Source organism: Pristiophorus japonicus, chromosome 1 (assembly GCF_044704955.1).
Source record: "Pristiophorus japonicus isolate sPriJap1 chromosome 1, sPriJap1.hap1, whole genome shotgun sequence".
Taxonomy (NCBI): domain Eukaryota; kingdom Metazoa; phylum Chordata; class Chondrichthyes; family Pristiophoridae; genus Pristiophorus; species Pristiophorus japonicus.
In genome coordinates, this window is record NC_091977.1 from 34,240,860 (window position 1) to 34,261,362 (window position 20,503).

At 41.9% G+C, this 20,503-nt stretch overlaps 1 protein-coding gene across 1 annotated transcript in view; it reads right to left on the reverse strand.

Annotated features, from left to right (window-relative positions):
- Positions 1-959: 959 nt before the first annotated feature.
- LOC139278221 (N(4)-(Beta-N-acetylglucosaminyl)-L-asparaginase-like) overlaps positions 960-20,503 on the reverse strand; it is a 37,691-nt gene continuing 18,147 nt past the window's right edge. The window contains exons 4-9 of the mRNA XM_070896899.1: positions 20,019-20,131; positions 19,766-19,883; positions 19,540-19,615; positions 15,054-15,161; positions 11,014-11,147; positions 960-3,157 (exon numbers count right to left, since the gene is read on the reverse strand). Coding sequence (XP_070753000.1) covers positions 3,063-3,157; positions 11,014-11,147; positions 15,054-15,161; positions 19,540-19,615; positions 19,766-19,883; positions 20,019-20,131 — 644 coding nt within the window. The 3' untranslated portion in view covers positions 960-3,062. The remainder of the gene's footprint in view (positions 3,158-11,013; positions 11,148-15,053; positions 15,162-19,539; positions 19,616-19,765; positions 19,884-20,018; positions 20,132-20,503) is intronic.

The window sequence follows — 20,503 nt, forward strand, 5'->3', positions numbered from 1 at the left end:
GCCTTCCTCCCAACCCCCTCCCTCTGATCTCCAGCTCCACAAACTCTGTGTTCCTCCAACTCTGGTCTCTTGTGCATCCCACATTGGCAGCCATATAGGCCTTAAGCTATGCATTTCTCTTCCTTAAACCTCTCCGCCTCTCCTCCTTAAAACCTACCGCTTTAACCAAGCTTTCAGTCACCCATCCTAATTATCTCCTGCTTTGACTCATCAGTTTTTCTCTGGTTATGCCTTGGGACGTTTACCTGTCAATGACATAATATAAATGCAGGTCCTTTTAGAAATAGAACTTTAGGTAATCCTATTATTGGCGAATGGGTAGAGTGTATTTCTTTAGAGTTTAGCTGCTTGTGAAGCATGAGGAGAGCTCTTGTATTGGGCATTAGCGGACTAATGTGAAAATGGTTTCACTCAACTTAATTTGAAAGAAAACTATGCAGCAGCCTCCTTGCCCTTTCCAATAGTTACTGTTTGATCCATCTGCTAATTAGGATATGTATTTTGGCATCTTGATTTTCCAAGCCAAGCTGGCTTTAAATCCTCATTACTTACCATTACTTATCTTTATTACTTTAGTATCAAGACACAAATGGTTTTCCTTTGAGTGCTTGTAGCTGTGAAGAAGTTTATTCAGCTTCTCTGCTCATGTAGCTATAAAAGAACTGAAGCTCGGAGATTAGAAAGAGATTATTTGCATAGTGGAGCAGGTGAACCATGTGGATTTCCAAAAGAAGAAAATGTTAACGATGAATGATATGGTTTTCCCTTCTTTTCCCTGCTGCAGTCCCTGTCCCATTTATAGAACCCATTATATGTGGGGTGAGGGGAGCTTCAAAGAATGGGAAAGACTGCAGTGAAAATGAGCAATCACAGGAGAGCAAAATGAGATTGGCATTGTCAGGCTTTGTATAAATGTTTGCAAAAGCAAAATTGATCGCCACAAAAATGTCTTCGTCTCACCAACTGAACTCTCTTTAATATCAGTTATATACAAAGAATTGATTTTTTAAAATCACAATTTTATTCCATCTTTTTCTGCTGATTTTGAATCATTTCGTTTTCAGTTACAAGGGCTGAGGTTACACGGACATGGGAAAAACGGCTGATCTTATTCATATGTGGTAAATGGAGATCTGCTTATTTGCAGTTTAACAATTGAAAACAGCTGACAGGTCACGAGTTAAAGGGAAAATGAGCATAGCGCCAGTTCCAAAAGTGCAGTGCAGTGTAATAGCCATAGCTGCAATGTAACTGCATTTAATGTTACAACTTTCTGTTAATTCCACTGCTAGTGTCCAGTTCAGTAACATCTCTACATCACTGTCTCAGTGCTTGCTATTTAAACAACACTGTTTAACAAATTGATAAAACACACAAGCACGTTATGGGTGCTGTTATACTGCAACCAATCATTTCCAATCTGTAAAATGCAACATGCAGATGTAAGTCACATTTTTGATTGCACCTGTCATTCAGTTCTCTGCCAGTTTATATAATTATCCAGAACTCTGCTCGTCAAGCAGCTAATTTTTAATGTTGGTGTGAGTGTAATGGAGTTTCTGTTTTTAATTTTGGAACAGTTATTTCAGTGGAGTCCCAGACCCTTGTGAAATGAAGCTTTGCACTGGGCTGATGTGATGGTGCACCCAGTACAATGCAAAGCAGCACGGGATTCTTTCACAAGGAGACAGTCTTGCATTTCTCAGTTCAGTGCACTCAGAAATCAGAAGGCCGACCTGAGTCTTCAGTTCCATCATCACCCCGTTGATGAAGATCCGAAACTGTGGCTTTTCGGTTCTCAAACTTTGTAACTACATTTTGTTAGGTCAGGAATCAAGGGTTTTGGATCTAGGGTGGGCAAATGGAGTTGAGGTACTGAACAGGCATTATCTGACTGAATGGTGTAACAGGCTCGAGGGGTTAATGGATCTCATGTATTTGCAAACATACCCAGGATTGGCTGCTGCTACAACTTTAAGGTTAACCAATTACTTACGGGATTTTGTAAAAGTTCAAAACAGCTTACAAAAGATCAAATGAGGATCAATGGAGTTGACGTACAGATAAACCATGATTTAATTGAATGATGGAAGAGGCTTGAGGGTCTGAATGGCTTACTGTTCCTACGTACATGCACAAAATGTAAATTCGAGAGCACCCATTTTTGGACGGCTCACCCACACAGTGTCAACAGTCTGCGCTCAAATGGTGAGGTGCGCGGAGTCCACGATTTTGGGCCTCATCATCATGCAGATGTCACTGCTGTAGGAGCCTGAATAGGTTAGTGATGGGTTGGCTCGTAGGGATCTGGAGGAAGAACGGGTGAGCCTCGGAATCCATGATTGACGGATCACGTAGGAAGATCCGAGACCTTGGGAGTATTGGTTGAGGGTCAGGAGCAGTGGCGGGGGTTGGGTAGGAAGATTACAGGCGTCGTCTTACTGTAAGGGGTTATAGTTGGGAGTGTTATAGGCCGGGGGGAGGAGTTGGGAGGTCGATCAGCGATCTCGGGACTGGGAGCGGCAGTGATTATGGTAAGTATTTATCTTTTTTCCCCCCAGAGGCACTGGTGCTGGCTGCCTCAGCGTAAACTAAAATTGCAACAGGGACCAGCAGCAGGTGTTAGGCCCCTTATTTGCATATGAAAATGGTCAAACACCTGCTCCAGACGTGGGCAAAAGATACTTCTTGGTTGTCCTTTACCAAGCTTTGGCGTCCTGCACATTTTCCATCAGACGTCTGCGCAAGCATCTTGGACCCCATTTCCGATCCTTACATGGCTGCATAAACGCCTAAAAATATGGCTGCTCCACAGCCCAATTTAGCTCCCTAAATGTTTACAGTACATCTCTGAAAACTTAGAAACTTAATCTACATGCACTTAATTAGCAAACAGATACGGCTCAATTTTCATAACACATTATCAACAATATTCGGTGCTAAATTTAGCAGATTGCAGCGGAATTTTTGTTAAAATTGACATTTAGGTTCACAATTTTAGTGCAATCGGTTTGAATTTCATCAAGTCCTTAAAGTCTTGAAAATGATGCATCACAGCAGCTTTAAATGCAATCCACTATCTGTTCCGAGGCTTTTGAGGGATTGTAAGCCATAAAATGGAACTGATCGAGTCCTGGAGATTTGCTGCATGCAGCACCTGAAAGAAAAGACAACAATTTCAGGAGAACCCAGTTGCACATCAGAAATAGGTCTGTTATTTTGAAGCAGCTGACACTTACTTTAAAATGTTGCTAATGGTTTTGAGTGGTACCTAGTTCCAAGTGAAATAGATTGAATGGTTTTCAGCTTTATGCCGCACTAAAAGTGAATAATATTTCTTTTAAAAGGTAGCAGTCAATTTCCAAGTATTTGTATAAGTGGATGTAGCAGCTGGAGAGCTGTCTCCCCACTTAAACCATTTTCAAGAGTGTTTTAGTCGTCCTTTTGAGGAGTAACTGTATAATATTGAGTTCTGACTCTAACCTGTATGAGGCAATAATGAGCTTTCTGGCTCCAACAGTATTGCCTGAAATTCAAAAGTAGCAGAATGTTTATCGAGATGAAAAGCTGCCATCCCTTAATAATCAATAGTACTGATTATAACACAACTTATATGACGAATAACGCAAAAATGTTATAAAGCTTACTGATCAGTCAGTCAATAGGCATGCGTTGAGTGTACTTTGTGGAACTGCTTTGACAACCCCTAACTTTTAGCCTCCACGCTTTACATAATTCAGCTTTTATTTGTCCTGGATAGTCACTGCTCAATGTTAAGGTTTCATTTTCCCAAAGAGCACTTTTGCCCCCCAAACTTAGCAATCATCATTTATTAAGAAATGTCATTGCTAAGAAAATATAAAGAATGGCATAAAGCAGTTGCTTCAGATGGGTTTTTTCCCCCCTCAGAGTGACTGTTGCCAACAACCAGAAGCTGCATAGAATCATTCTGCACATAAATCTACAGTGGTTTAAGTATTAATGTGTCATAACATTGTAATAGCTCTGGGTTGGTTTAATAATAATGTATAATAAAGTCATGGGTTGGTTTAAGTATTACAGTATAAATCTCGTGGGGGAAGGGTTGCGGAGATTTATCCGTTTGGCTCTGTGTGAAGGGAAGGGAGGGGAAAATTAACAAAAATGGACGTTTGCGGAGTTTTGCTGGCACAGATTTTCTTTTCCTGACACGGCTCTGTTCGGTTTTCCCTACCCCTTCCCCTCCTTTCTATCTGGAAGTGTTTTCTTTGTGACAGCGACAATATTTTCTTTTCAATTAGCGAACAACGAAAAAAAACACAAACTGTGCGTGCGCAACTACTTCAACTTCGTTGGTACCCGGTGCGTCCTTGTGTTTTGTAGTGCCTGTTAAACAGTACGATATGGTCAAGTGAAAACCTCAGAAAAATTGCGACACAGAAGGAGGCCATTCGGCCCATCATGTCCGTGACGGTCTAAAAAGTTACCCAACTTAATCTCACATTCCAATACTAGGTCCGTAGCTCTGTAGGTTACAACACTTCAAGTGCACATCCAAGTACCTTTTAAATGTGATGAGGGTTTCTGCCTCTATCACCCTTTCAGACAGTGAGTTTCAGATTCCCACCACCCTCTGGGTGAAGAAATATTTCCTCATCTCCCCTCTAATCCATCTACCAACTACTTTAAATCTATGCCCCCTGGTTATTGATCCCCTCTGCTACGGCAAATAGGTCTTTCCTGTCCACTCTATCTAGGTCCCTCATAATTTTATACACCTTAATTAAATCTCCCCTCAGCCTCCTCTGTTCCAGGGAAAACAACCCCAGCCTATCCAATCTTTCCTCATAGCTAAAGTTTACCAGTCCTGGCAACATCCTCTTAAATCTCCTCTGCACCCTTTCTAGTGCAATCACATCCTTCCTGTAATGTGGTGACCAGAACTACCTGCAGTACTCAAGCTGTGGCCTAACTAATGTTATATACAGTTCGAGCATAACTTTCTTGCTCTTGTATTCTATGCCTCGGCTAATAAAGGAAAGCATTCTGTATGCCTTTTTAACCACCTTATCAACCTCTCCTACCACCTTTAAGGATCTTTGGACATATTAAATCTGTTTTTGCTGCCTATAACGCCCACTGGAAACAACATGTAACTGTTGAGTGAAAATATGACTGGGCTTTGTGGGATAAAATACTGGAGAACTTTATCTACACACATTCTGGAAGACATGTCTAGGTTCATTCTGTGCAAAAACAGAAATGATGGCATAGTGGTTACGCTACTGGACTAGTAATCCAGAGGCCTGGACTAACGATCCAGAGACACAAGTTCAAATCCCACCACAGCAGCTGGGGAATTTAAATTCACTTAATTAAATAAATATGGAATAAAAAGCTAGTGTCAGTAATGGTGACCAGGAAAGTTGTAAAAAGCCATCTAGTTCACGAATATCCTTTTCGGGAAGGAAATCTGCTGTCCTTACCCGGTCTGGCCTATAATGGGACTCCAGACCCACAGCAATGTTATTGACTCTTAACCCCGCTATGAAATGGCCTAACAAGCTGTACCAAAGCGCTACAAAGAACAGCAGTTCAAGAAGTCGGCTCAAGGGCAATTAGAGACGGGCAACAAATGCTGGCCTTGCCAGTGACGCCCACATCCCAGGAATGAATTTTAAAAACCTTAACCTTGAAGTTGCAACTTTCTTCACTTCTTAAGTTTTTGAAAGTTAGTTAGTGCTGAAAAAAGATGGAAACTCTTCAGAGCCCCTATAAAATAATATATATTTTTTTAAATGATAGGTAGAACCGAGTAAAACTTCTATAGTGCCATGGAATATCAGGTGACATTATTGCTGGTTTTGTGACGGAGTTATTTAGTTTTTAAACAGCTCAACGTTAAAGAAATCAGATAAATGGAGCGTTCTTCTCTTAACCTGTTACGCAAACTAGCTAATAAAAAGTGGGAAAATGTCCCAGAAGAATATTTAATCCAACTTGATATTTTTTTTCTATTTTTAAATAAAAAACAGAATATCCTACAGCCAAAGACACCATTCTCCATCAACAACTCTATTAACCTGACTCCAGCATCTACTTCATTCTTTTGACAAAACCTATTGGTTACAAAAATATTAACCGGACAGAAAGATATTTAAAATATATTGGATTTGATATTCAGATCCTAAATACTCTATCCTGTGGTGGTGCTGCGAGACATTAATGAACAACACCTGTATGTTTGTAATAGATTCCCATCACGCTTATATTTACCAGCGGGTAGTGGAAAGCGTGAGACATAACAAATCTAGCCATCTGGTTACAAATTCAAACTGTTTCTTTTCCAGCAGCTTTTCTTACCAGGTATTTCTCTTGTGTTTCAATCTTATTATGAATGTGTTTTGTAAAAGAACTACAGTAGGTTTTCAGTTCTTTATTGGAAAAAATACTGCACTACTCTAGAGGTGGAACATTAATATTCCTTTATGTAGAGCTACACGTGCTGAATTATGCATCTGTCCCATCAGATCAGAATCACATTTCAGATTACCGGTGGGAATATCCACTTTAGTGAAGTAAATAGAAATACAGTAGCATGCACCGTATTTTGGCCAGCTGAAACAATGCCCCGACTGGGGAATGACTACACTCCCAAGTAGTCCAAACAATCTTAAATAGAAACCTTTTTGTTCCAAATTAAACACAGATTTGGAAGGCTTAATGCAAATCCTAACAAAGCTGTTACTTGCAAAGAATTAGTACTGAAACTTGTAGCTTATAGGAGGAAAGAGAGATAGAGAGGCAGAGAGGTTTAGGCTTGGGGCCTAGGCAACAGAAGGCACGGCCATCAATGGTTGAGCGATTATAAGCAGGGATGCTCAAGAGGGCAGAATTAGAGAAGCGCAGATATCTCAGATTGTGTGGCTGGAGGAGATTACAGAAATAAGGAGGGGTGAGGCCATGGAGGAATTTGAATACAAGAATGAGAATTTTGAAATCGAAGCATTGCTTAACCGGAAGCCAATGTAGGTCAGCGAGCACAGGGGTGATGGGCGAGTGGGACCTAGTGAGAGTTACGACACGAGCAGCCGAGCTTTGGATTTGGATCATCTCTAGTTTACGTAGGATAGAGTGTGGGAGGCCAGCTACAAGGTTCAGTTGGAATAGTTAAGTCTAGCGGTAACAAAGGCATGGATGAGCTGAGGCTAGTGCGGAGACAGGCAATGTTACAGAGGTGGAAATAGACGGTCTTAGTTATGCCGTGGATATGTGATCGAAAGTTTATTTCAGGGTCAAATATGACACTAAGGTTGCGAACAGTCTGGTTCAGCCTCAGACAGAAGTTGGGGAGAGGGATGGAGTCAGTGGCTAGGGAACGGAGTTTGTGGCTGGGACAGGGAAAAAAAACATTTATATCGTGCCATTCATGACATCCTAAAGCACTCAGTGCAGTCAGTACATCTGCACTGTAAGGAATCTGGTCATTTATCTCACCACCGTTTGAGAGAGCTTGCAGTTTGCAAATTTGCTGCCGCGTTTCCTACATCACAATAGTGATTATACATCAAAAATACTTAATTGGCAGTGAAGCACTTCGAGACGTCCAGAGGTCGTGTAAGGTGCTGCATCATTGAAAGTTCTCTCTTTCTTTAGCCAATGTTAATCATCAATGCAATTAACACCAAAGTTCTTTAGAGCTGGCTGGTTTAGCAATTCTCAACTGCCAACATGAAATTACTATCAGTCGCTACTTTTATAACCACAGATCTCCATAGATCAGCAGTGCAGCCATTCAGTTAATCAAACAACATGTAGTCCCAGATAACAAAGGTCAAATCTTGCCTTGCAATTCTTTCAAAGTTGCTAAATGCGTTTCAAAGTCTAGATTTATGCAACATTTTCTCACACCCCCCCCAAAAAAAAAAGTCACATTGCTTCAAAACAATTTATATTTAAAAATATTTTGGAATAGTCACAGAATTTAATGGCTCTCTGTATCTAGTCTCCAATGTTTATAAAAGCATCATTTAAATCTTGTAACCACTTTTTTCAAACCATCAGAATTCAGTCCCCTTTTAGCTTTAACCTTTGGACTCGTCTTTCAAAATGGTCATCGACCAACATGATACACAGTCGGTATGGATGCAGAATGCCACTGGCCCTCCACTTCACCTTCCGGTATATCTGCCTTTCCATCTTCTCACCCTAGCAACGAGCTGGTTCTTATTAGTCTAACACCCTGACTCCAGGCACCTTTTCTAGACTGAACAGAACTCTGTACAGCTTCAGCATGAGTTCTGGAAACTGAACTCAACTGATTTGGCAATATATCCCATCATCCTGTTCATTGTGTTTTCCGGCTTCACACTGTTTGGATGTGGTGAGCAATCAAGTCTACCAGCATCCTTGGGTCTCCCAATATCCCCATTGGTACACATAGTCCTTATTCTTACTTCTAGTATCTACTGCCTTGCATTGTCCACAGCGAATTTCATTGGCCACTGTTCAACTCTATTAAGCCTTCTTTCGAAGATCCTGGCTGCCTCCTCCAAGACCATCTCAGACCCTTAGGTACCCACTTCATTCCCCTTCCCTATTTCGACCCAGATTCCCATACGATTACCCCCATTTGAATTTGATATGGTGGCGTAGTGGTTCTGTTACTGGACCAGTAATCTCGAGGCTTAGACTAATGATCCAGAGATGTGTGTTCAAATCCCACCACGGGAGTTGGGGAATTTAAACTCTGTTAAATAAATGTGGAATAAAAAGCTAGTATCAGTAATGGTGTCATGAATCTATTTCCGGATATAAAAAGGGTCAGAGGGTCTAGTAAGGAGGAGGAACTGAGGGAAATCCTTATTAGTGGGGAAATTGATGGGATTGAAGGCCGATAAATCCCCAGGGCCTGATGGACTGCATCCCAGAGTACTTAAGGAGGTAGCCTTGGAAATAGCGGATGCATCGACAGTCATTTTCCAACATTCCATTGACTCTGGATCAGTTCCTATCGAGTGGAGGGTAGCCAATGTAAGCCCACTTTTTAAAAAAGGAGGGAGAGAGAAAACAGGGAATTATAGACCGGTCAGCCGGACATCGGTAGTGGGTAAAATGATGGAATCAATTATTAAGCTTGTCATAGCAGCGCATTTGGAAAGAGGTGACATGATAGGTCCAAGTCAGCATGGATTTGTGAAAGAGAAATCATGCTTGACAAATCTTCTGGAATTTTTTGAGGATGTTTCCAGTAAAGTGGACAAGGGAGAACCAGTTGATGTGGTATATTTGGACTTTCAGAAGGCTTTCGACAAGGTCCCACACAAGAGATTAATGTGCAAAGTTAAAGCACATGGGATTGGGGGTAGTGTGCTGACATGGATTGAGAACTGGTTGTCAGACAGGAAGCAAAGAGTAGGAGTAAATGGGTACTTTTCAGAATGGCAGGCAGTGACTAGTGGGGTACCGCAAGGTTCTGTGCTGGGGCCCCAGCTGTTTACACTGTACATTAATGATTTAGCCAAGGGGATTAAATGTAGTATCTCCAAATTTGCGGATGACACTAAGTTGGGTGGCAGTGTGAGCTGCGAGGAGGATGCCATGAGGCTGCAGAGCGACTTGGATAGGTTAGGTGAGTGGGCAAATGCATGGCAGATGAAGTATAATGTGGATAAATGTGAGGTTATCCACTTTGGTGGTAAAAACAGAGAGACAGACTATTATCTGAATGGTGACAGATTAGGAAGAGGGGAGGTGCAACGAGACCTGGGTGTCATGGTGCATCAGTCATTGAAGGTTGGCATGCAGGTACAGCAGGCGGTTAAGAAAGCAAATAGCATGTTGGCCTTCATAGCGAGGGGATTTGAGTACAGGGGCAGGGAGGTGTTGCTACAGTTGTACAGGGCCTTGGTGAGGCCACACCTGGAGTATTGTGTACAGTTTTGGTCTCCTAACCTGAGGAAGGACATTCTTGCTATTGAGGAAGTGCAGCGAAGGTTCACCAGACTGATTCCCGGGATGGCAGGACTGATCTATCTAGAAAGACTGGATCAACTGGGCTTGTATTCACTGGAGTTCAGAAGAATGAGAGGGGACCTCATAGAAACGTTTAAAATTCTGATGGGTTTAAGACAGGTTAGATGCAGGAAGAATGTTCCCAATATTGGGGAAGTCCAGAACCAGGGGTCACAGTCTAAGGATATGGGGTAAGCCATTTAGGACCGAGGTGAGGAGAAACTTCTTCACCCAGAGAGTGGTGAACCTGTGGAATTCTCTACCACAGAAAGTTGTTGAGGCCAATTCACTAAATATATTCAAAAAGGAGTTAGATGAGGTCCTTACTGCTAGGGGGATCAAGGGGTATGGCGAGAAAGCAAGAATGGGGTACTGAAGTTGAATGTTCAGCCATGAACTCATTGAATGGCGGTGCAGGCTAGAAGGGCCGAATGGCCTACTCCTGCACCTATTTTCTATGTTTCTATGTTTCTATCTGGGTGTCACATTGGTTTCACTACACTTCTGCACAGGTCATACAGCAAGTTTTAATTAGAGCTAGAGTCAGTTAATCAAAATGCTTGCCATTGGATAAAGGCCTAGCTCTGTCGAGCCTGTGTGGTGGCTAATGTGCAACGGTCACCATACGTAAAAAAATCCACGCACAGGCATTTCCACCCCCTCAATTGGAGTTCAGGAACACTGGGTCCGTCATTGAAACATTTGGCGAACTCTTGAGGAAGCAAGTCATCCTCGTTCAAGGGAAGAACGACGACGACGACGACCAATAAACAGGATGTTTCTATATTCCCCCTTTTGTTCTTTTTTTGCTCTAACAAATACAAAACTGTACCCACATGGGCAAGGCCACATTTGGCATTCCAGGCCCATGCATATAAATTTCACTATATGTTCTAGATATTCTGCTTGATTATAGTTAAATGTAAGACAAGGTCATTTATTTCTGTTTAGTTTTAACTTTGCTCTCTAGAAACCAGTTACACACTTATCCTATTGACAGGTTTTGGTTTAAAGACTTACCATAACCCCCAGTTCTGTTGGCACAGACAAGTGCACCAAAAAATTTTGGGTAATACTTTTGGATTCTTGCAATAGCCTTCTGGCAAGCCACGGTTGGTTCAATCCCCAATCTCATATATTCCACTGCTTGGTAGCTAATTGGAGAGGCAAAAACACCGAACTAAGATAATGGCCATATTGAAAACACAATTGAACAGCAAAAATCGCACATTTTGCAGAACAAGCTTACCAAGTATATTTTCTGCAAAATAAGCAACATTTATCAGTGCTACTAAAGACATTTTTAAAAGCTAACCGATTAAAAACGTGACTTAAAAGAAACCGTTCATTTCTGAACCACTGCAAGAAGTACAGCATACAGAATTGAGAGCTTATACCCATCAGGAAAGATTGAACAGTCTCAGGTTATTTTCTCTAGAAAAGAGTACACTGAGGTGTTATTTGACAGAGGTCTTTAAGGTGGAAGGGTTGGATAGGGTAGAAGTAGAAGATGTTCTCACTTGCAGGCGAGATTAGAACTAGAGGCCATAAATATAAAGATAGTCACCAATAAAGCCAAGAGGCTGGGACCAAACCGCTTCTCATCTGATGCCCACCCGCATACACTTGCTCACAGAAGTTATTGGATAGCGATCAAGGAATAGGAACTCTTTAATTGGAAAACCAAGCCAACGGGCTAAAGTTTATGGCACAGAACACGAGCCACTCAGGAAAAGAAAAGGCTGTAGATTATCGAAGACAAATAGTTTATTTTTAAAGTCCCATGAAAGAATGAGTTAGAATAAGAGATGGTGACAATTTCAACAGTGAGGATGTAGAGAGAAGGAAGAGATTGAAAGACAGAATAACTGGGGCTTAAAAGAAACAAAGCAAGTTCAAAGCAGCACTGATGATTATAGTAGTATCCAAGAATAGAGAGTAGAGAGAAGAGAGAGAGAGAGAGAGAGAGAGAGAAAGCAGAAGCTTGAACTGCTTTCCCAGAATGGATAGTATTTGAATCTCAGGCAGACTTTGGCTTTATAGGGAATTAAGTTATAGCTGGAATATTACACGGTAGTTCCATGCTTTCAGCAGGGAGTGGATCTTAGACAATCGTGGGTGTATCGCTCATAATTTTCCGAGATGTGCTTCCAGTCAGTGCTGCTCCCCACCAGATTGCAGAATTGTGCATGCTATGTGCAGTTTTGGATAATCCATTGCAGAAACAATATTGATTTCACAGTCGGGCATTCCTGGCAAGGAGGGGCACCTGCTGGAAGTATCAGTCAGGACATTGTGGGTTTGCAGTGCCCAACTTTCCGTGCATTTAAAAATCATGAGACAGAAAAATCAGGGTCTGCAGGCGCACCATTTTCCAGCTAGTGCTATATGCCAGGCCCAAATCCAGAATCAGCCCTCAAGAGCGGGTAAAGGGGCAAAATAAAAAAAAGGTACAAAAGAGGAACCAGAGCCCCTTGGAGTCAGCTTTAGAAATGCAGGTGATGTGGAAGCTCCACTGGAGGGTAGAGCAAATAGTGAAGCCAAGATGGGCACGGCATGGCACAGGCTCAACAGGCCAAATGGCCTCCTTCTGAGCTGTAACCATTCTATGATAAGAATATTGATACATACAGAAGGACCATAGGTGGACTTTCAAAAAGGTAAAAGATGATAATCATTCATTATACTCACAAGAAATGATATTTCTTTAATTGTTTCATCCCTGCCCCATCCCCCATTATCCTATTGAAGGATATGGAGGAAATTAAGATGTAGTGATTCAGTCATTGCACTAGTTAGTTTTCACCGCTCTAATCCAGAGGCTCTGAAGCCAATTGTGGCCATCTCCATTTCCACCCTAGCTGAGATCAACTATCAGCACAGACCAGGAATAAAACAAACATCTGACCTTTAATTCTGTATAGCTCCATGATACACCACCATTCACAAAGTGAGCCATTTAGGAGAGATAACGTGCAGTTATATAGCCATGGAAGGAACAAATTTATTCATCTTAAAGAGTTAGTGATATCTAATTTTAAGACTAACAGACAGGATATGTGCCCTTGGTGATGGAATGGGAAAAGATCTCTTGGATGGTTAGACCATATGGGAAAAGAGTGAGTGACACATGCAGGAACAGACAGAAGGGGAGGCTTTGCAGTATCTATGACAAATGGCTGGCTGGCATCCAATTTATGGCACATGGGAACCACAAGAAAGAAAATTACAGTGCTGGGCAGATAATATATATTTTAAACAAAAAACATCTGTGTTGATTACATGCAAGAGTGAAGCTGCACATATAAGTGCTGTTGTCCCAAGGAGTTCACATATCAAATATAGTAATTAGTTACAAGAAAATATCAGCATCAATATTGTAGGATAGCTGTAATAATCTACAATCAAGCACAAAAGACAAATTTCTGTTAAAGCAGTAACATGACGTCTGTTATGAGTATGAGGGCAGTGTAGAGGGTTTAATAGCTTCACTGAATCAATGGTCACAAAGGCCAGTCTTGTTCATGGCTTTACTTCAACTATTATAAATGTGCTTGTTAGTCACTGCTTTCTGTCTGTAGGACACAACGACACGATCACCAAGCCCAGTCTTGTTAATGACTTCACTGAATCAACAATTATAATCGTGTTCGTTAGTCAATGTTTTCTGTTTGTAGGTCACAAAGACACGATCTTTAAGGCCAGATTTGTTAATGGCCTTATAGAGTCGTCTACTGTAGTTGTGTTCATTCGTCAATGTTTTCTGTCTGAGAAACGCAATCACAAAGGCCAGAGGAGATGGGACTAGGTCATGAGATTTGAACACGATAATTCAATCATCAACTGAACAAGGCAAAGCTCCAGACAGCCATCAATGAGGAATGTGATGATTGCGTATTGAAGAAAGGTAACTTTGAGATTGCTCATCACATGGAGAAGATGACTTTGAGGGAGACAGAAGAGAGGGCGGCCAGCCGAGCAGGCCCAGCATCCCACGGCAGCACGTTCCATCGTCCTTGGTTGTACGAGAAGTAAAGCCTGTGTCCTAACCAAGTCATTACTGTCCAAGTTTGTATAATGCATGCTGTGTGTGTTTAACAAAATGTTTGGTTTACTGAAGCGATTACCGTTGTCATCACCATTTATGCCAGTCGAGTCTAAGTAAATAAGGGCATTCGAATTGATGCCAGTTCACAATCATTGCTTTTTTCACATCAAGACAGACTGGGTAATGCACAGTCCAATATTCCCTGCCTCCTCTGGGAGCATAATTTAAATTGGAAACTTGTGTGGACAGTCCCAGGTGTAGACATACTTCCAAGCCCTCCACAGTGCAACATATATTAGCACATCAATGTCCTGCGACTCTCCGAAAATCCTTGTTACTCACCTGTGCTATGGTTGAGAATCTCGTCGCCGAGAGCATGCCACATAGTTCACATGCCAGACACGAGACTCCAAAAGCAAGCGCTCTACTCGGAACTCCTTCACAGCAAATGAGCCAAAGATGGGCAGCAGAAACGTTACAAGGACACCCTCAGAGCCTCCCTGATAAAGTGCAACATCCCCACTGACACCTGGGAGACCCTGGCCAAAGACTGCCCTAAGTGGAGGAAGCGCATCCAGCAGGGCGCTGAGCACCTCGAGTCTTGTCACCGAGAGCATGCAGAAAACAAGCACAGGCAACGGAAACAATGTGCGGCAAACCAGTCCCACCCACCCCTTCCCTCAACGCCCCACCTGTGAGAGAGACTGTGGTTCTCGTATTGGACTGTACAGCCACCTAAGGACTCATGTTAAGAGTGGAAGCAAGTCTTCCTCGATTCCGAGGGACTGCCTATGATGATGATGGTGGTTGTATAACAACATTTTGTTCCGAGGATGATCATAGTGCAGAAATGTGACACACTTAAAAAAAGATTATTGCAGCTATCGGTCCATTAAGCAAGAGAAATTAAAATAGTAGATACAAGGCATGCTTCTAAGCTTTGGCTTCACTTGACTACTCATCGTTCTTTTAAATATTGTAGCCTCATCCACTAAAAGCAAATTTGACGTACCTCGGAAGGAATCGCATCATAATATCTCCAATTCCAGTAGCAGCTGCAGCTCCAGCTGTGCTGTCGGCATATGCACCTGCTCCAGCTATTGGCGAATCCCCAACACGGCTGTAAGAAACACAAATAGAATGTTCGATAATCATTATCATTTCGAACAAATGTGCATCTGGATTGTCCCTAGAGATTAGATTTCACTGTTGAAAGTTTGATAGTGTTATGTCTCCAATCTCAACTGGATTATATGGGGAAGCACCAAATGGATGCAAGGATTCACCATGCAGTTAGACCAAATGAGCATATTATAAACACTTAGTGTCAGCTTGCCTCTGTCTGAGTCAGAAGGTTGTGGGTTCAAGTCCCATTCCAGGGACTTGAGCACATAAAGCGAGACTGACGCTCCAGTGCAGTGCTGAGGGTGTGCTGCACTGTCAGAGGTGTCGTCTTTCAGATGAGACGTTAAACCGAGGCCTACTCTCTCAGATGGACATAAAAGATTCCATGGCACTATTTGCAAGAAGAGCAGGGGAGTTATCCCTGGTGTCCTGGCCAATGTTTATCCCTCAATCACCATAACAAAAACAGAGGATCTGGTCATTATCACATTGCTGTTTGTGGGAGCTTGCCGAGTGCAAATTGGCTGTCGCGTTTCCCACATTATAACAGTGACTACACTCCAAAAGTACTTCATGGGTTATAAACGCTTTGAGATGTCTGGTGGTCGTGAAAGGCACTATATAAATGTAAGTCTCTCTTTCTTTCTTACTCCAGAGGTGGGTTTAGTTGAAACTGGGGCAGAGGTGCACTGTAAATGGGTGGTCAGATAGTCAATTTTGAGCCCTTATTTAACTTTTGTGGCACTAAAGTTTTTTTTAAAAACATAAAAGACATTTTATTTTCATTTACTTTTGCGATATATTGTCCTACCATTATTGAATCTTCTGTAATGTGTTCTCTTTCATGAGCCCAATAGAAATTCTATTAGAGTGAGGGAAGGACTGGAATTATTTTATATACCAGGGCAATTTTTCTCACGTCCCACTTCACAAACATTTAAAAAGACTTGCATGCAGAGGATTAAATGCAGATCAACTAGTCTCCCCATTATTTTTCTTTTGTTGAACAACTATGACCAGATCACACTTATTGCCCATCCCTAGTTGCCCAAGGAATATTTAATGATTTGGGTGGCTTGCTAAACCACATCAGAGGGCATTAACTAGAGTCACATATAAGCCAGACCAGGCAAAAGTAGCAGATTCCCATCCCTGAAGAGCATTAGTGAACCAGTTAACTTTTTACAACAATGCAATAGTTTTCATGGTAATTTTTTTTCCTGTTACTAGCCCGGAAAATAACAGATTTCTTGAGTTTAACAATTTGCCATGATGGGATTTGAACTCAATTCTTCATTTAATATTACGAGATAAATGATAATATTACAGATGTAGTGACATACAAGCACCTGGAGGTAGAGAAGTGCTGAGTTCCTAGTCCAAGTACCATAACCACTATACTACTATACCCATTTTAACATCCTCTTCAACCCAATGTCTATTTACAGCAGCAGCTGTAATTAGAGACGTTTAGGGAGGGAATTCCAGAGCAGAGGACCTCGGCAGCTGAAAGCCTGACCGCTAATGGTCGATCGATTAAAATCGGGGATGCAGAAGAGGAGCGCAGAGTTTACAAATAAAGACAAACTAGGTATTGAACCTGGGACTTTCCTTTTTAGCTACTCAACACCGTAACAAGCTAAGCCGTCATCGGATATTGGCCCAAGTTTCGGTTGGATGGAGCAACTAGTTTAGTTTGGAGTATCTTAGAAATCACAATTCTCGGCATTTAGTTTGCTTCAGTTCTAGTGAGTTAGTTTAGTTTTGTTTTAGTTCAGTTTTATTTTCAAAAGGGGGTATGTCCAGCCACTTAGGCCTGTTTTGCAAGTTTAGGCAGTGAAAACTTACTCCAAACTAAAATTATAATGGAGTAAGTGTCCACTTTTGTAAGTTCTGAAAAACCTTACCTAGAGTTAAGTTCAGTGCAGGCACAGCCAGAGACAGGGGGTGGGAAGCATTAAACACAAAGGACTAAAGCATTAAACACATCACTTAAAATGGCCTAAAACCTCTTGATGATATTTTGCCTTATATCTGCTGAGTGAGGACTGTTGTTTCTTTTTTTATAAATAAGCAAGTGTAGGCTCCCGGCTGAGGCAGACACATCAACTGGGGGGCGGGGGAAGGGAAGTTAGAGGATTTTCCAAAGCACTAAACACCTTCACAACAATGTTAAAGAATCATAAATACATTTAAAGCACTAAACAAAGCAGTACATTTAAAGCACCAAGCACTAAACGAAGCACAAAAAGTAATAAACAATTAATTAATAAAAAAATAGAAGGAACCCTGCACCTAAAGCACCAAGACCAAAAGTAATAAGCAACCAATCAATAACAAATAAAAAACAGAAGTCCTACCTTTATGTGAAGGGAAGGTGTTTCTGTCAGCCTCTCCATGTCTCTGTCAGTGTCTCTCTCTCTCTGTCTCCGTCAGTGTCTCTCTCTCTCTGTCTGTGTCTCCGTCAGTGTCTCTCTCTCTGTGTCTCCGTCAGTGTCTCTCTCTCTCTGTGTCTGTGTCTCCGTCAGTGTCTCTCTCTCTGTGTCTCCGTCAGTGTCTCTGTGTTTCTGACAGCAAGGGGTGGGGGGGGAAAGAGGGGCTGGAGGGGGGAGGAGGAGGGAAGAGGAGGGAGGGGGGCCTCGGCAGCTGAAGGCACGCCTGTCAAGTGGGATGCAATGAAAATTGGGGATGTTAAGGAGGCCAGAGTTGGAGGAGCGCAGATATCGGAGGGGTGTAGGGTTGGAGGAGGTTACAGAAATAAGGAGGGATGAGGCCATGGAGGGATTGGAACACAAGCTGTAATGCAGATCCATTTCCATGTGAAATACGTCATTGTCATTGTAAAGTGTAACTTAATTTAAGCAAAAATGCTGCTTTGGCTATACGAAATATTAAAAAATTGAAAGCAAATATTGGTAAACCCAAAATGTTACTGCTCTTTATTCTGAGGAGGTGCATTCGCTTTCAGATAAACGGCTGGCATACAGCAGGAACAAGGAAAACTACAACAGTTTCTCTGTAATATTAAACTCTGAACCAGTAACCCAGTATGCGGTTTGGATTGACTTTAAATCTTCAATTGAAGGGCAATTTTTTTTCTGTTTAAGTTTCCCCCAGCCATACAACTTTTAATCAAAGGGGCTGACAAATAACCCCATGTTGCTCTTAATCTGGCTGCTAGAAGGTATGCAAGAATGCTTCTACTATCTCTCGCCAGACAGACTAATTGAAGTATGATCATGAATCCTTAAGTCCAGCAGTCTGTGACACGGCATAAAGAACTCGTACATTGCAACAACCAGGAATTTTTGCACCGGAGGCAATTTCAGAGGCACAGTACCTGACTTTACACAAACTCAATTACAGACACTCTTCTCCTCAGCACCCACAACATTCAGATGGGCCAGATGATTCTACAGTAAAAAATATTCTCACACACAAGTCATTATTGTCAGCTTTTTATTTACAAGATTTTACAGTAAAATAATAACTAGCTGTGAACTATTTAAAATATCACAAATACAGTGCCATCAGATAAACTGACCCAAACACTTCGTACATTTTAGCTGCTCTGGTCAGTACTAGAGGTTTAACTGCAATGATGAACTTATACCAGCTTGCAAAAATGAAAACTATTTCTCAGTTTGATTCATATAACATGGCAGCAGGCCTGCAGAACATCGGGCTGCGAGGAGCTACTGCACATGCACGCACACTCTAGCACGCACGTGCAGGGGTCCCGGCACTGTTTTCAGCGCCGGGACCTGGCTCCGCCCCCCCACCCCTTGTGCTGCACTATGCCTAGGCCGAAGACGTCCTGAGGAGCTCAAAGAATACAAGGTAAGTTTTTGCCGCCCTTTTTATTCTAGAAAGTCAGTGTACCTACAGGGGGGCGGAAACTTGGGCCCATTGACACTAAGTTTTAAACCAAAATTTTTCAATCAATACACAAGGCAATGACACGAGTTGAATTGTCCCATGAATTTAATTTTAAATTTCTACTTAGCTGCAACATTATGCTGGTATTGGTAGTGGTATCAAAAGTACAAATTAAAAGAAAATACATTATAGCAGTAACATACTAAAGATATACTAAGAGGTCATCTTACTGTAACCCATAACCAACCAAGAATGACATTTAGCATGTTGCTTAGAACAATAGTCAAACTCAAAAATATTGACTGGGGTTCACTCAAAATTGTTAACATTAATATAAACAAGGATATTATCTTAGATAGAATAAAGAACTTGAAAAATAGATTGTGCTGCCAGCCCAAATGATATCTACTCAAGAGCCCTTATGCTGCTGTGTCAAGGGGGTGAGAGAAAGGGAGTGATTATTCACTAGAAGCTTAATACGTGAGAATACATACCCTGGGATTTTGTGCGTTAGACCATTAGTAGACGTCCCAGCAGCTATACTTCCACCCTTCTCAATCGCAATCATACCTAAATTAAAAATCAGCAATTTAGTGAAATCACTCACGAATCCACAACTCCTCGGTATAACTGCACAAAATGTCTTCATGCTAAAAATTCCATTTACTTTCCATATGCACAAGACACATTTATATCTATCAAAATAAGAAAAGGACTTACCAATGGTGTCATGGTTGTGAAAATTGACCCGCTGTGCTGGCATTCTATGTTTTTTTGACCATAGTCCCTTCATTGGCTTGTATGGTCCACACGACGTTTTAGCATTGGGTAATACATTCTGTGAAAATCAATTGTTTTTCACAATAGTTGACAGTAAAATTTATGTATTTATTTTCATTTCGGACCCGACATCCTATCTTAAAAGCGTCTAAAATATTAAGTTGGACATGTCCTTCATAGAAATGACACTCACCTTCCAGAAATTGGGCTGGCACTTTCCAGCCAGCCATTTTGAGTGCATGGACAGAGATGTATTCGTTGTTAAATCTTCACTTAGGAAACCCATATTCTGAGCAAAAATTGATGCTGTTGGAAAAATATTGTATTTACACGAAGTGTTTAATTTTATCTACATACATGAAAATTAATATTGTTCAAATGAACAGCAGCTGTTGGGAGTCCGGGGCAGCATCCGAGGCCTATAAAAGGCCCAGTTGGTGAGTCGCAGAGGCAGTCGAGAAGGTGGGAATCCGGGGCAGTGTCCGAGGCCTATAAAAGACCCAGTTGGTGAGTCGGAGAGGCAGTCGAGGAGGCGGGAGTCCGGGACAGGGTCCGAGACCTATAAAAGGCCCAGTCGGTGAGTCGGAGAGGCAGTCGAGGAGGCGGGAGTCCGGGACAGGGTTCGAGGCCTATAAAAGGCCCAGTCGGTGAGTCGGAGAGGCCAGCTGGTGCAGCTGC